This window comes from Apis florea, unplaced genomic scaffold (assembly GCF_048593485.1).
Source record: "Apis florea isolate Af1SG1 unplaced genomic scaffold, ASM4859348v1 contig_2274_pilon, whole genome shotgun sequence".
NCBI classification, from domain to species: domain Eukaryota; kingdom Metazoa; phylum Arthropoda; class Insecta; order Hymenoptera; family Apidae; genus Apis; species Apis florea.
Window position 1 is genome coordinate 2,935,619 of NW_028256550.1, and position 18,510 is coordinate 2,954,128.

At 24.8% G+C, this 18,510-nt stretch overlaps 1 protein-coding gene across 1 annotated transcript; it reads left to right on the forward strand.

Moving 5' to 3' along the window:
- Nucleotides 1-5,930: 5,930 nt before the first annotated feature.
- Nucleotides 5,931-12,919, forward strand: JHBP-1 (take-out-like carrier protein). The gene is made up of 6 exons (XM_003698901.4): nucleotides 5,931-6,094; nucleotides 7,365-7,463; nucleotides 9,628-9,778; nucleotides 10,454-10,587; nucleotides 11,049-11,198; nucleotides 12,546-12,919. The coding sequence occupies exons 1-6, from the start codon at nucleotides 6,022-6,024 to the stop codon at nucleotides 12,698-12,700; spliced, it is 762 nt and encodes a 253-aa protein (XP_003698949.3). The 5' UTR covers nucleotides 5,931-6,021; the 3' UTR covers nucleotides 12,701-12,919.
- Nucleotides 12,920-18,510: the final 5,591 nt, after the last annotated feature.

Genomic DNA, 18,510 nt, shown 5'->3' on the forward strand with positions numbered 1-18,510 from the left:
TTAAATTCAGATGGAATAAATAAAAATTATGAAGCTATAAATAAATTTGGTAAAATATGAATACATAATGACTGGTTCATATATTTTCACTGTTCCTCATTCTTTTTTTCATTAAATTCAATAAAAAAAAATTCATTATAATATTAAAATTAATTAAAAGTGAACGTATCTCTATCTCATAAAGATTTTATAAATGGATGAAATTTCTTCGATTAATTATGATAATTATGAATTTTAAAAAATAAAGAGAAAGGATATATCATAAGACTTAAATTATGATGAAAGCAAACTGTTAACATTGTAAAATTAAAACAAACTGTTCAATTTGTTAATTAAAAAATGAGTAAAAAGAATCAAATCATTAATCTTAACTTTTATCGATAAAAAAAACTAGTAATTTTCTATATTTTAAATAGAACAATATATTGAAATTGTTCGAAATATTATAAAATAATTCGAACAATATCTAAACATTAATGTTTTTTTATAAATTATATGATACAATTTTAATCTATAACAATAATAATAAAAAAATTGTTTTATTAATAAAATATTCTTAAAATTGTTCAATTTGAGACTATTTAAAAACTTGAATCGAATATAATGCTTTTCAATTTATAATTAAATATAATGGCACGTTAAATTATAATAGAGAATTTCGACCACGGTATGAATAATTAAATATTCGTTCGTAAAATAATGAATTTGCAATCATTGATTTAAATGTCGATTTCAACAAGAGATTAGCGCGGAAGGAATGCCTTTCACACATAAAATGTAATTTTACATTTTCTCAAAGAATAAAAAGTTAAAAAATAATTAGACGCTTATCTTAAGAATTTATTGAATTTAAAGTTTCAAAAGTTTGTAGTATAATGATTTTTAAAAAAAATAAATTTTAACCAAAGATAATTCTATATACAAAAAAAGCAAAATTAAGAAAAAATCAAATTATTATATTATTGATAATCGTTCCATAAAATTAACAATGAATTGATAATTTTCAGTTAAACAAAAAATAAAAATAAAAGTAATTTATCATTTTATAATTTGTTTTTTCTTATTTTTAGATAGATTATAAGAAACAATGCATATTATTGCATAAATTAAAAATAAAATGTATTCATTCGTATTCATTTCCTCGTATTCAACACGATATATGCTTTCAACAAACGCTTCATCTACTTGGAAAATAAAAAAATGAAACGAGAAGTACACTTAAAACTGGTTACCCTTGGTTGGATTATTAAACTATTATTTTTCTATCTACATTCTTATTTTTCTTTCTCACATATATTTTATTGATAATTTATTAATTGTTCATTTAAAAAAATGGAATAAAAATAAAATAAAATTTAAATTTTATACTATAGAGTGCTATTTTAATATCATCTAATAAATATTAATTTTTTCATAAATTATTGATTCATTTCCACTTTTATTTACTCATGACTTTGTAAGTAAATATTTACATTAAATTCTTGATGAAAGTTCAAGGAGGTCCATTGAGATGATGGTGATGAGATCGAAGAAGGGAATGAACGAAATAAATAGAATAAATTCTTCTTAATAGGCATATAAATAAAGAAATAAATTAAGCGTTTCAAGAAAAAATACTAAATTAATAAAAAGATAATAATTTATCTTGTTCCAACTAAAGAAAAAATTAAATTAAATAATATTCATCTTTTCTCAGAATTCTTTTACTTCCTTATGCAAAAACTTGTTGATATTACAAAAATATATAGACATTCTAATTTGTTAATAAAATCTTATCTAACGTTCTTATGAAACGTAATTGTACTTTGAACTCGATTCAATAAATTGTAAATTATAAGTAAAAAAATCAAATTTTCTATCATTATTCCAGTTTTTCTTTTTTTTTTTTTTTTTTTACTCTTAACATCTTCATTTTCAAATCAAAAAAATTTCATATTTATCTACTTAATTAATTAAAAAGTATGACTTTTTATTCGATATTTAAAAATTGTAAATTAAGAACATGTATTTATAATTAAGAACATAATGTAAGTTAAGAACATCAACTATGACATTTTAAAATAAAAATTGCTAAAAGGACAATATTCATGTAAAAACAGATGAGACGATATTGCATTTCAAATAATGTAAACCAATTATCCTATTTATAATTTCAAATGAATTACGTCGAATTACGTCACTGATGTGATATGTGATTTTTCATTACGATTTATCCATTATTATTTTTGTTTATTCATACATCGATCGTAAAATTATCAATAGCTTACATGCTATTACACTTTTATTTTTTTATTTCTCATTTATTTTTCTTTTATTCAATTATTATTATTTTGTTTGATTTTATTATTTATATCGATCTATAGTAAAATCATATTTTATTTATGATGGAAACTGTTCAAAGTGATCGTAAACGGTATAAACAAAATTTAAAAAAAATACAATCGAGAAAAGTTATTATAATAAATTGGTAAATTACAAATTATATTTAAATTTTTTGATTGTATGCAATTTTGTCATTATTTAAATAATTCATAGAGTATATTATTAAACATCCTTCAAAATCTTATGATTCAGTATTATTAATTATCAATATTAATTAATGACACATTAATTTTTTCAACATGTTTTTTGCTTTTGCATATATAATGTATTAAACACTGTTGAAATTCAATTAAAACTTCTGACGTATTGTGTTAACGTATTATAAAACATATCGTTTTATAATATAGAATATAAATAAAATTAAGAGATTCAACGAGAGAAAAGATCGGTTTAATGCAAATGATTAATCAACATCTCTTTGCAAACGCGAAGAATATGAGAATCTATTAATATATGATGATAGTATTTGGATGATATTCAAATTTTAAAAATTCACAATTTCAATAGATAAAAAAAAATTATATATTCCATAGAATATTTTTAAACATTTTCATTTTTCAAAATATCTTTCTTTCGATACAATTATCAATGATAATCTGATCATTTATAATGAAAGAAAATAAAAAAGTATATTATACGACAAGTATTTCTGAATTCTAAATATTTAATGTATCGTATTTTATTCAAAGTCGGCAAAATGATTTTGAGATCAATGAACCTTGAAGCAATTTTTTATGATTTTGAACGCTTAATCTTCAGGCATTCCTAATCTCATCTTCGAGAAAGCCATGGTAATATTTATATGGTAATATTTATCTTATGTCAATGTCATGTGTCGTTCAACTGTTCAATGCTAGATCGTTTAATCATGAAGAAGAAGATCTCACAATGAAGATAATAGGTTTCGTTTCGCGCCAAAAATCGAAGAATCGAACGATCTTCGGTTGGCTCTATGTATAAAAATGTAGATTTAGATCTTGGCTGACAATTTCATTTGAGTCAATGTCATTTGAATTTTAACTGAATCGAGACAAGAACGACCATATAAGAAGATGAGGAGATTAATTCTTAACGATATATTATGAAGTATTTAAATTATAATTTATGAATAGAAGAACGATTTTATGCGATGAAGAAATGATGATTTCTTACATTACAATGATTTTAGAATGGAAAAACAAGTTTTAATAGTATAAGGAATAATTTTCAACTTGTAAGAATAATTATGGAATGAAGGATAAAGAAAAGATACTGTAAATTTGCGAATAAATTGATTTTAAGTAATAAAAAAAAATGATTTTAAATGCTAAAAAGTTTATTTTGAAATAATAATTTCAAATTGAAATGATTTTATGCGATGAAGAAACACTTTGGAATATTTATATAAAAGAATAATTTTACATGAACAATAAGAAAGTAAAAATTTGTATGTGAAATTTTAAATTTTAGATAAATGAATATAGAATTTGCTAATGAAAGAATAATTTTAATAAAATTTTAATAAAAACACAATATGTAACATGTGATATGTAGAAGGATGATTTTACACAATGAAAAAGTAATTTATGCTCTGTAATTAGTAAATTTTGAAGAGTGATCCTACGTGACAAAAAGCACGCTGCATTAGGGGAACAAAAATTAAAATTCTATTAAACTTAACCTATCAAACTATTGAAACGAGATCCTACTGCTAATGATATTATCTTTCCAATGAAGTATCTCATTATGGATTTTTACATATATCTCCTTCTTAATGTATCTTGTCGATGAAAATAACTTTTAAATATACTTTTGGCTGTCAAATTTTTTGAATAATTTTAAAAAAAACATTTATTTACACTGGATTTAAATATTATGTATAATTAATTAAAATACTATAATTAATCTAATTCAAGAATTAACATTTCACAATATTTTTTAACAAATTTCTATGTTTTATGTAAATACAATTGTATGATATTATTTTTTTTTTTTTTATTCGATGCAAATTTAAATTTAAAAACATCATTAACGACGTTATATGTTTGTCTAAATCTTCTTGTTTGTTCTCTTAAATGATTCACTTCGAACGATTATACGTTTAGACCACTTTGAGATTTTCTTTCAGATTTTTTATTTAAAATTCCGATGCAAGAAAAAACTTTTATTTCATTTTATTATTTTGTTCAATTTAAATTCTGTGAATGAGATAACATTGTTATTTAGTTGTCATTTTACACTTATATTATTTATATTTTTTATATTAATAGGATTTTCATAAAAATAAATATTGTTACATTATTAATTTCTTTTTTGTGCTATATTGTCATTTAAAAATTCTTTTAAAAATGATATTTATAGAAATTAGTAATAAATTTATTTTATTACAGAGAAATTGTTTTAATTAAAAAACGACAAGAAAATCCAGAATATTTCATTAAACTTGTAATAAATAATTCATAGAGCATTATGCAATATAAAACATTATGCAATATAAAAATCTTCGATTTATTTCATCAATCATTATTTATTTTTAAGATTATAAATGAGAGTGCAATAAAAATACATTATTAATTTTGATAAATATTTAATATCGTAGCTGCTTTTAAATTTCAATTCAAAAATTAAAATATTGTTCAAATCCTTTACACGCACCAACTAATTTTTAAAAAATTTTTCCCTCAATTGTTTGATTCGTGCAATTCAAATATAATTTAATATTAAATTTTATAGAAATCCAATTTATATTAAATATATGAAATTTAACGTTCCTTTTAGAAAAATTGTTTCTAAATTTATAATAACCAACTTAAATTGACGAATTAATCACAATCAATGGAGCACTATAAATAGCATAAAAAAAAAAAAAAAAAAGAAGGACAGAACTTTCATACGTAAAATATTCTGCGTTTACTTTCAAAGTGAATGAATGCTTTCAATTGTGTACAAAACAGTATACACCACTGACCGTGATCTTTCTTAATGACGTTTGTAAATACCTAATTGCTAAAACGGAAAAAAGTATCGGGGAAAAAAAAACAGCATAAAAAAAGTATAAAAAATAGATGCAAAATTATAAATTTACATATATTACGAGTATATTTATTTTTTATATAAATATAAAAAAAGATATAATAAAAAAGAAGATAGAAAATAAGTCAACTTAATTATAGTTGAATTTGATAAAATCAGAATAAATCAGAAATATGAAAAGAAAAATGCACGAATAAAAAAAAAAGAAAAAATACGATACCTGTTGAGAATTTTTATTTCATAAACGAGAGCATTAAGTTGTAAATTTTTTTTTTTTTTTTTTTCTTTTTACACAAAATACAAGATTTTCTATCGACGAGTCGATTGGTATCGATATCTCCATCTATCATCAGTATCAGCACAATGAATCATCTCGAAGTATATTAAACAAATTCACTACCACTACCATATCTTCGCTCTGTAGCTCATTTAAAAGATTCTTTTTTTGCATAATTTCATGGGAAGAGAGGTATACGTGAAGTACTTGGCCAGGTAAGTAGTGGGGCGATCCTTCTGCTTAAATAGACTGCATCAATGACCGTTTCTTCCAGTTCACCTTCAACAGTCCAAAGAAATTTCCATTCGGAGAAAAGAATAGTTGTGAACTGTTCATCGAACAGATTTAACATGGGAAAAATAACAATAATCAAATTTTCCGTCTTGACGACGATGTTGATGATGGCCGTTGCTGTCGAATTGCGTGAGTAGTTTTTTTTTAAATTTTAATAATTTTTCGATATTGAAAATTAAATTTCAAAGGTTAGTCTTTAACTTTTTTAGGATTGTGATAATAATTTTTAGTAACTCCTCTTCAAAATGATTCTCTCGATAATATTAAAAAAAATAACTTTTATTAATGACTCGAAAAACTATAATAAATTTTCTTTTTTCTTTTAAAACACCCAGTATTTTCTACCTAAACAAATTCTATTATCATTCTATCCTCATTTCTCATCTAATAATCAAAATAAAATGAGAAACTATTAAAATCATTGTTTGCTCTCTGCACTATTATCTGTGATATAAAATCTTAAAATGAAATTATTTTCATAAAAATTAATTGAACGATACGACATCTCGAATTCAATTTGTACTTATTTCAATACAACAATCTGTTATTAGTATTAATTCGGTAAATGTATATGCTTAATAATCAATGTATGCAACTTTTAATATGATAAATAAACATTGTAAATATTTTTTAACAAAACTGTATTTTCGATTTAATAATAGAATAATATAGGACAAAAAATTGATTTAAAATAAGATATAAAACCAAAAATGAATATATTCAAATGTATTCTTACACTAACAACGTTTTGCAAATGTATATATACATATATATATATATATGTATATATATTGTCTAAAAAAAACATATTTATTTTACTTGCTTACTTATTAATTTGCTAAGAATAGCAGATATTTTTAATCCATATATCTACTAAAATCTTGAAAATATTTATTGTTAACTTGTTGTAAAAAAATATATATTTTTATCAAGAGTAAAAGTTACATTATAAAATATTATAAAATACGTTATATAATACATTTTTAAAAATATATATTATAACATTTTATTGTAACTTCGATGATATATTTTACTCTTAAAATATTTCACGATTTTATTTCAACAAATATGTACAAACCATTGCACGTGGATCTAAAAAGAAACAGCATTAAATGTCAATGTCAATGGATAATAAACAAACAGTTCTTACATAATTGTTAAGTAAATCGAAAACCGTCTCATTTCCACGAAACGATCGATCGAAAAATCATTAGAGCACATTACATTATATGGATACATGTGGTCTGAAAGAGAAAGTCAACTCCGAGCTTCGTAACTGGTGTTGAACTTTATTGGATCCATTGCAATGCAATAACTTTTTACGTAATGCTTACATGCGACATTTTTTTCCCTTTTTCTCCTTCTTTTCCTTACATTCTTTATTGCTTTTTTCTTATAGCGAATAATTGGAAGATATGCGACAGATCGCTACCACAAGAGGAATATAATCAGTGCATCGCCGTAGCTGTAAAAGACGCGATCGTTTCATTAGCTGGAGGTAAGAATTGCAACTTTATAAAGTAAAACTTGTAAGTAAAGCAGATTAGTTTCAATAATAAGTTTCAATTCTGATATTTGTCTGATTATGTTTGATTTCAATTCTATCTCATTTTTTTCTCAAATTTTTGTTTACCAATTAACATTCGTTTTATTTTATTCTTTTTTTTATTGATACAAAATTTTAGTATTCGTTGATATTCAATTTTTTGCTTTTTTTTTTTTTTTCCTTATTCGATCGATATAAAAAGACAGAATTTATGATTTATAAAAACTCGTAAATCATAAAAATTCGTAAAAAAAAATATTTATTATAAGTGTCATTTTGTCCGATATAATTATTATTATTGGCAATAAAATATTCAATGGTCTAATTATACTATAACATTAATATTAGGAAATAATAAAAAAATTATTGTTAGCAACATTAATTTCAATAATAATACTATAATCAAGATGGAAACATTATTCAATAAACTAGTAAACTATTTAAATCTAAATCTATTTGATCATCAATCATCTCTATTATTGCACAAAAACCATAAAAACCATACTGAATAATCATTATTTGTCCAGTTACGTAAAACATTTCATCTGGCCGATCGTGACTGCCCACTTTAACATAATTTTCATTGAGAAGCTAATATCTCTACTAACTATAAAACACTAATTTTCCGCAAGCATTTCTAGCATTTCTACCGTTTTAATCCTCTATTTCTTTTTTTTTTCTTGAAATTTCAATATATGGTAAAAATCGATAATCAATTTTTTATTTTTAAAAATTATTAATAATAATAAATATATCTTATTCTTATATATATATAACTCTTTTTACAGTTGTTTATCTGTATCTAGATATGCAAATCTTTAAATAATTCACTAAATAATAACAATTTTCATTGAAGTTCACGGAAGAAATATATTTGATCCCACAAATAAATTTTCATTTAAAAAATATTTCTCTTCATATATATATATATATATATATACTATTTCTAATTATATATTTTATATATATTGTTATATAAAATACCTCTTTATTTATTTCTCTACAATTATATGCTAGCAATGTATGTATTATCAAGCAAAAAATTCACGAAGAAACGTATCCTCGTACGAAATGTAAAATCAAAGAATTCAATAGATCTAATAAAATGTTATCCTATCGAGGGATCTCAACTTGGGCGTTGAAAAGAAATCCCCAAGTATAATCGTTTCTCGATTCCAATCAAATTTCCATCTCTTTCTCCTCTCAATCCTTTCGATTCGATCAAAAATAAATTAAACAACGAAGTAAACATTGAATCCCCATTGATTTCACGAGAGCAATGCTGTTTCCACGAAACTGGTATTAATTTCTCTGGCATGATCACGCGTTGTAATTTACAGAAGTTCTCCTTGACTCGAGAGTTGACCGTTTCTTCGCTTTCTAGGCTCATGACAAAAATTCACGCACGAAGCAAAGATACTTAGGAACATTCCCTTCTATGAATCATCAATCCGCTAACTTGAAACAAAATATTTAAGAAATAATTTGTTTTTCAAAATATTTAAATATTAATCAACTATTAACTTCGTACGATTAATATCGGTATATCCATTTGAAATTTCCATTCATGAAGTGCTCCTAATCATTAACTTGTACTTACTTATTAAATTCATATGCCGTTATATCGTAAATTTTATTAAAGTGTATCTATTCATGAATGTGATTAATATCCTATTACCGAAGTAAAGACATTTTAAAATTTGAATAATAATGAATTAATATTAAATTCTTTAATATTTATTTATATCTTTTAATATACTCACTTTACCTCACTGTAATACGTTTGAATTTGAATCTATCAATTTTGCAAGTATTATTTTAAATATCTGTTCGATGATTGTGCATATATTTGCATGTCATTGTTGACTCAGATATTTCTTAACGCAGTATATTTAAAACACGGTTTTTTTATCACTACATCTCTGAAATAAAAAAAGAGAAATAAAAATTGCAAGATGCAATTGGAACACGAGAACACATTTTCTTTATTCTACTTACAATTGTAAGGAGGAATTTTTATATATTCAATTTTTTAGTTATTTGGAATGTTGTTTCATATATCTGCTTTGCAGAAATTGTGAAAAAGAGCACGTAAAAGAGAATACTTTTTGTGCAGGTTTGAAGAGTTTCAAAATTCTACCGATCGAACCATTGGCCGTGGACAGCGTGAAAATTGGAGAATCGCAAGGATCGGTCGCTTTGAAGCAAGAGTATAAAAATATCAAGTTATACGGACTTACGAAGAATCTTGATATCAAAAATTACAAGTAAGTTCGCTGAAAAATTTTGAAATTAATTGATTTCAAAATTCTTTCAAAAAAAGTATAAATACAAATTAAATTTACTACTTTTAATTTAGATTAACAACATTAAATATCGTGTAATTGATAATCGATTAAAAGTATTTTTATTCAATTTCAATTGCTTGAAAAAATTATATTGCAAAAATAATTCAATGATATTTAATGTAAAAATATAATAAATAATTTAATGTAAACATAAATGTCATTATACATATATTATGCAATAATTTAAGAGAATGTCATATTTTTACTGACTTCATGTTTCATTTTATACTCTAATTAAAATTCGAATATGGATTCGAAAACCGGTATACAGCCCAATACAGCAACAAGAAAAATATACGTACCTCGCTGGTATCGAAAGTTGGATGTTAAAAAGAAATTTTTCTTAACCGTCTTAACCGTATAATTTATAATTTGTAAAAGAAAAAAGTTATACGTACGATATAAATTATAAAAATTCAAAGATTCAAAAAATATAAACAATTTTGATCGATTACAATATTAATTTTGATTTAAGATTATATTACGTACGATGAACAATTTAATCTTTAATTATAAATTGAACATCGTCCAGAAAACGTCCAATTAATAATAATTATTAATAATAAAACAATAATAATAATGTTGATTCTTTAGCATAGATTGGGATAAATGTCTCTTGTCGTCGGAATCATACAATCCTCAGGTAGACTTTGTCGCCGATTACAAAATCGAAGGAAAAGTGTTGCTTTTACCTATCAGAGGAGCGGGAAAATCAAACATAACTATGTGTGAGTATATTTATTAATTTTTTTTCTTAAAATTCGAGTAAAATTTTGTAGATTCTTTGTGTACGGCTATTCTAGACTTTTCTGCAACGTTTCGTCCATTTGTTCTGTCTAAAAATAAAAAAGAATACGTTATACAGATATTGGTATATTCGTAGATTAAAATAGATTTCGTTAAAAAAGTGAAAAATATAGAACAAGAATACGAAATGACAGAAGATTGATCTTTTGTTCGATGTATGAGGATAGGAATATTATTTGATATGCGACACAAAAATTATATTTAAATAGATAACTAATGTGATTTATGTTGAAATTAATAATGGAAAACCGATAGTTTATTTCCAACGAAAAATTAATCCATTTCTATTTATATTTCTTTTTTAACAAAATGCTGATAAAGTTTTAGACAAAAGCTGAATTGATTCATCATCTAAACGTTTATTTCATTCGAATGTATCTAGATGATTTGAAATCACACAACGAGATATACTGCGAAAAATACCAAAAGGACGGTGAAACTTACTTGAGAATCAAGAAGCATGCGGTGAAATTCAATCCTGCTAAAGTGAAGTTGCGATTTGAAAACCTGTTCGATGGCAATAAGGAACTAGGTATTTATTAAAAATTATTGCTACAATTATTGCCACCTATTTATAAATATCTTAATGCTTTGACCGATTTTTAATAATATATAGAATATTTGTATTTCTGAGACACATGTATAAAGTCAATTGCGAAGACTATAATAATAAAAGTCAATTCTGAAGGCTGTAATAATAAATATAATAGTTAATATAGTTTAGTATATAAAAACGTCAATCTATGATATACACAGATTGAGATCTATTAAGTCAGGAGCAATTTAATTACATTACATGTCTAACATTTTTATGTACTAACATCTTGTATTTATCTTGCCTTCTAGACCCTCTGAAAGAGTATATTGACACCTTGTATAAATATTATTAAAACATATAAGTGAATCAATGATTAATATTAGTAAACAGAATCAATACTTTCTTCGTGTTTGATTTCATTTTTATTTCACGGAATAAGAGAAACAATAATGTTATTACATTTTAATCGAATTTAAAGAACGTAATAGAAAAATTCAAATGCATCAAATAATTTTTATTCCAAATGCATCGTGATGTTTTCATATAAAATTATGCGAGAGTTACTCATTAGAAACATTATTTACATACGAGTTTCAAGCGTGCGGGACGATTGTTATTCCGCTCGTGAAAAAGAAATATAATCTTGGTTATCTGACGAGGTCATCCTGTTGAATAGAAAGAAGAATAGAATGCAACGTATAGTTGCTACACCATTAACCGTTCAATAAAATATCGTTGATCTCGTGTCAGATTAGTCACGGTTGCATGAAAATTATTAGACAAACGTCTTTGTTTCTTCAACTCTACGTCAGCGACAATATTTATAGTATTTTATTTTTTATTAATCTTGGTTATATTTATAAATTATATATACATATACAAGGTTCGTTTAGATTTCAAAACTTGTCACTTAAAATGAGTTAAATCCGATTTAAATTTCATTTCAGGTTATAAATCGATGAATTAAGATTATTACATAATCGATCTAACCTAATCATATTAATTTTTTTGGTTTTAAACATATATTGATCTTACATATTGATCTTTGGCGGAAAGTATTCGATCATTTTTTAAAATCTATACATTTTTGTATTATTTAATATTTCGTTACAGACTTGGATAAAAAAATTTAAAAAATTTTCTTTATAATCGAGATCAATTTTTCAAAATTCTTCCTATATTATATCATTTAATAACTTGATTTTTCTAATTAAAACAAAAAGTTGTTTTGTTGAATTTAAAAAAAAAAAAAGCTATTCTACTTTAGGAGATAATCGATTACTTTTCGTCACTTGTAGTTAAAATTACGTTTTAAATATAATATTTTGATTTTTTTTATAGGAGAACAAATGAATCGTTTTATAAATGAAAATTCCGAGTTACTTTTCAAAGAGCTCCAAGCTGCTTACGAAGAAACGTTCAGTCTAGTTTTTACCAAAATCGACAACGAAATCTTCAATCGAGTGCCATTCGATAAAATTTTCCCGTCGAAATAGATCGAAATGAATTTTTTTCGTCATTTTTTTCAAAAATCTTTTATCAATGTACAATATAACAAAATACGATACAAAAAAAAATAATTTCGCGATATACCAAAAATTTGTATATGATTAGAATTGTATATGAAAAAAATTATATTCAATTGTTATTGTAACATTGTAATTTTCTTCTTTTCTTTTTTTTCTTTTTCTTTAATAAAAAAATATTTTTATTAATTTTTATTTTTATTTACTTTGTCAATCATTTGAATCCTTATTAATCCTTCCTCCATTATATTATTATTTTAAGTTCATAATTTTATTCAAGAATTCGAGTCTTCTACGTTTGTATTTATCTACGGTTGTATTAAAAGAATGATGATTAATATCTTGAATTATCAAAATTTTTTATTAATAGATATATATTTTGGAAGTTAGGAATAATATATGAAATGACTTATGAGGTAATTTAATTTATGATAAATGAAATAACAAGTAGAATCGAACTTGTTTTTTTCAAGGTTTTATGAGTATTTCATTTGAATAATGATGTTCATTTTTTTACAGATTTTACTTAAAATTATGTCAATTGAATAAAAATAACTTATTATCATTGAAAAATATTTCAGAAGATATAAATTATATAAAAATAATATATAATTATCCGTTTAAAGTAATTTAAAAACACGACGATCGCCAAATTAAACGATATTGAATAAATTAATACGAATTAAATATTTTCGGATGACTGTTATATTATGAAAAAATTTGAAATGAAATAAAGTTTTCATTTAGAGAAACTTAAATTTTATATTATTTATATTATTTTATATTATATTATTTTTATATAACAAAAACATTTTGTAATTTTTAAAAGAATATTTAAATTCAAAAACAATTTCTTCGATCAAAAATAATTGCGTATTATGTATAAACAGATGTCTGAAAAAATATTTTAACAATAAAAATAATTTTTAATTGTTCTTAATTAAAAAACAAAACTGGAAACATTTTTTAGAAACAATTTTTTAATTTTTATTTTTATCTCGTTAAATTCCTTTTAAGAATTCTTTATAATAGTATTTTAAAATATGAAATTAGCATAGACGAAAAAGAAAAAAAGAAAAGGAGAGCAAAAGTGAGAGTGCGAGAGAGAAAGAGAAAATTTATATAGAAAAAATACAATTTAAAGATCGTGTATTTTGGCCGAATTTCGCAACAATTGCGAAAAATTTTAAACAAATATAAATATATCGATCGTTATTAAAAATACACAGTGTTAATTTATTTATTTATCTTTGCAGAATCGATTCAAAAAAATAAAACAAATACAAAAGATGTTATACAAAAATGATAAGTTGATCGAGACTAATTTATTAAATTATAAATAATTGAAATTCGTATTAGACGAAGCAACGGAAACAGAATACAATAATGATACAACAAAGATGGAGCGGTTTCATTCTTTTTCCGTGATATAACATTAAATCAAGTTCCTCGTATAAATTAATGTTTAATAGTTAGTTACATATTTTAAAAATGCACAAAATTATAAATAACGAAAGGATAAAATCAAGAATATTCGATAGATTATTCTTTTTCATTTTCTTTATCGAAAAAGAAATTTTTATTTATTTTGAATTTTTATTTATTTTTATTTTATATTTTAGTTTCATTGAGAATGAGCACTGCTCGTGTCAAAAACTCGAATAAAGAAATATTATTTTTTACAAATTTATGATTTTAAAGATATATTATAAAACAGAGAATGTAAAATTAATATTACTTATATTAAAGATTAAGATAACTAACAGTTTTGAAAAAGAAATGACGAAGAAAATATATTCAATTGTCACGCGCCAAAATAAATATAGAAAAGAAGAATAAACAAAGAAAAAAAGACAGAGGTAAAATAAAAATTAGGAAATTAGCGCCATCTTTTGAATGAAATTAAATGAAATTAATACATAGGAGAAACATTTCATAGTTTAGATTTCATGTTTCTTGCTCTGAAATACCGACCAAAAAGTGTTTCTTAGTGCCCTCTGTGATTTCCTTCACAGTTCATGGTCCTAATATCTTGCGATTTAAATAGAATTATTTACCTAACCATTGAAAATATAGAAAAACACTTGTTTTAAATATGATTTAAATAATTATATTATAAATTTACGAATAAATGAAAGAAGTAATACAGAAATCACATCTATGAATAAATAGAAAAAATAACAGAGAAATTACCAAAATCATATACTATCTAATAAACAATGGGTATTTATTATGAACAAACTATTAGATGATATTTCGCGATATCTAAAAGTCAAAACGAAGACCAATAGATTAAAAAATCTAAATAACCACGTAATCGCGTGCGCAGCCAATCAGCTCATATTATTGGCTATAAAATTTACAACCGTATCTGTGATACGATTATGAATAATATAGTAAATAATAATGATTTCCCAGGTCTCACCGCGTGGAGGTTGCTGCGAATTGGAGACCCACCCTATCCACGATCCCATCCACCCTCCTTTACGTAAAAATTTATTTCAAATCAATACAAGGATAAATCTTCCTTTTGACGTAGGATTGCAGAACGTTCGAACGTTGATCGTTGCGCAAAATAAACGGCAAAAGGAATTTTAAGAGAAAACCGACGCGACAATCTAAACCTGAAAGTAAAAATTAAATTATAATTATATATAACTCTATATGAAACACACAAATAGCACAGACATATATGACATACATTACTTCGTACGTATATCAATATTTTATATTTTATAAAATACCGATAATTACGATGTTTAAAATAAAAGCAAAAAAGAAAATTTTCACACAGAGTCATATTTATTTTATCGACCACCACCATAATACCACCATTTTTAATACCAAAATTACTACTTCTACTACTACTATGCATGCATCTACAAATAGATTCTACTTTAAGCAACATTTCTACAGCAGCAGTTCTACAAGCATCTACTTATATTCTAAAACTTATATTTATCAGAATCCTTAATTAAACTTAATTAAACTTACTCTTAAAAGTAACTTAATTAAATTTAAAAAGTATCTTAATTATAAACATAATTTAATACGATTCTTAAAGAATACTGACACAAAATAGTTTTACTTAAATCTATAATTTTTTGCAGTTCTTACACATATGTTTAGGGAGTCTATCTACTAGAAAAATTTCAATGAAGGGAATTGGGAAAGGAAATCAAGGGAATTGTACGAAATACGAATATCCTTTATTGGTTTCACACTGATCTCTGAAACAAATAAGACTACACAGGATTAATAAAAATTTTATAAAATAAAGTACTTTGATAGAATTGGTACTACCAATTCATATGATTCCTACTTACATAGAAATTAAATATTTTTCTCCTAACAATGAAAATATTATTTATCTAAAACCTGTTTATGGATAATTATCTGTGATAATTCAATATCTTAATACAATTATACATGATAATTAATCTAAGATTTAAGGGACCCCTTCTACAATATAAAATAATAATAATAACAAGGGAAAGAAATCAAAGGAAAGGGAAAGGAATGATATATGAAATATGTCTTCGAGCAGTTCCACAATGATCCTGAAACAAACCAAACTACGAATAATTAATAAAATATCACAAGAGATAATTACCAAAAATTGATATATTTCAAGAAAATGCGGTATTTGAACCACCAATTATTAATTGACGCTTCCTGAAAGTTTATATATCTGAAACAAACTTATTTAAAGGATTAATAAAAAAAGAAAAAATATTATGATTTGAAATAGTTTAAAAAGATAAATTTTAATAAAGAACGTTATAATATATTTATAATGAACATTCATCGTTATTGACTTTAAAAAATTTAATAGAAAAATTTAAATTTAATTTTACTTTGGAAATAAATTGGATAAATTTTGATCAATGAGAAAGACAAACATACCTATGCAAAAAACGTAGAATGTGTGCTGGGGGGTGCTGAAAAAGAAAAGAATTCAGTAGCCAGAAGGGCTACTAAAAAAAGAATATTTTCCACTCGATATGAACCCGAGCAAACCGCGAGTGGAATGTTCATTTTGTATCGCAACACTAATGAACTAATATTTTTTTTATAAATCAATCGCGAAGAGTGCTTCATTGTATTTGCAAGATTAATTAATTTTAAACAAAAAGAAAATATATGTATATATAAAAAAAGCTGAAAAATTCCCGAAAATAATCAATTCTTTACGCAACACTATACTCTATGCACTCGAATTTCAACAACGCAACACTAATGGCGAGAAATCCAGTGAGTGCAGTCTCCTTAACGACTGCTATCGTACAATCACCGTTGTAGTGGCTTTAGCCACTTAATTGGTGATTCAGGAACAGAAGAATAAATATTTCCACAATCTCTGTGGAAGAAATTTGGGCATTCAATATTCGCAACACTAATTGAACAAACGCGAAGAAATTTATCAACGTAACGCTACTTTTTAAAAAAAATTTAATCGAAATCATTATTTTTTTACAATAACGAAGCTATTATTAATAAGAAGTAAAGAATTTAATCAATAATAATACAATTTTAATATAAAAAAATATTATAACGATTTATAACAAATAAAAAAACGCGATATGTTATAATTGGCAACATTAATAAAAACGCGATTCTGGTTTAACGCAACACTAAGGCAAACAGGAAAATTAAAAGGCAATTCTAATTCAACCCGTTATTAATCGATCGCAACACTAATAAAAAATCGCGATGCCCATGATGACTGAATCTGAATTGGTGGGCCAGCATGCAATTGGCCATATGATACAACACATATACTACATATTACTAAAACGAGCACAATGACAAAATAGTAACAATGACTTCCCATTCTTTGGACCCAAAAAAAAGATCCAAAAAATGAGAAATCATTCGTTGCAGCCCTCTTCGTGACAGTTTGTCGGGCCTCTTCGGTCTTCCTCCTTCGGGCGCAATGCCCGCTGAAACTTACATCTAGGCTCGAGATTCACTGATCGTAAATCAAAGAAAAAAAGAGAAAAAAAAAGGCTAAATCGCGGAAGCTAAATGCACATGGACGACCAAATGATCTTAATGATCATCGATCGTACACGCGCAGAATCTCGAGCGCAACGTACGTTTCGAATTTATTTCGCGACCGCGACCGCGATAATTCGAAAAATCGATGAATAAAGCCAAATACGAATGGCATGCTCCATTCGTACGTTCCAGCTTCATTCTCGATTTTTCAAATTGTATTTCCTGAAACAAGTTGCCACGCGAAAACGCGCCTACCCGAGCAGAGACTGTGACAACCTGCCCGGCCCTACCTACTTATAATTAACAGACACACCAGAAGTATACTACCTATCCTACCTAACCCTATATTTAAAAAATGGCAAAACAGGCATACCAACACATTCATTCCACGATTCTCACGCATAATACTCGGGCGCAAAAGCCTACACTAGGGAAAGCGTCCCGGGACACCTCCGACACCCGAGCTTGGCACACAACTCGCACACTCTAACTTTACGTACCATTTTCCTGAAATCGACTGACGATGACTAGTGACCATTGCGTGAAACGCGATAAAAACATATGTATATTTCAATTTTAATTATTTATTAATGAAATGCTCTTTTTAAGGAAATTATATCATTATTATCATAATTTGAAAATAAAAATTATAATATTTCATATAAATTAATGTTGGAAATTGTTGAGATTAATTGTGAATATTTTAAATATTTCAAATTACACTGTATAGGATGATTAACGAAACGATGCAATTCCACAGCCTAACCATACACACAAAA

Coding starts and splice junctions, on each gene's coding strand:
- JHBP-1 (XM_003698901.4), top strand. CDS start 6,022: ATGGGAAAAATAACAATAATCAAATTTTCCGTCTTGACGACGATGTTG. Junction 7,464..9,627: donor GATCGTTTCATTAGCTGGAG/GTAAGAATTGCA, acceptor CTTTTTGTGCAG/GTTTGAAGAGTTTCAAAATT. Junction 10,588..11,048: donor AAAATCAAACATAACTATGT/GTGAGTATATTT, acceptor GAATGTATCTAG/ATGATTTGAAATCACACAAC.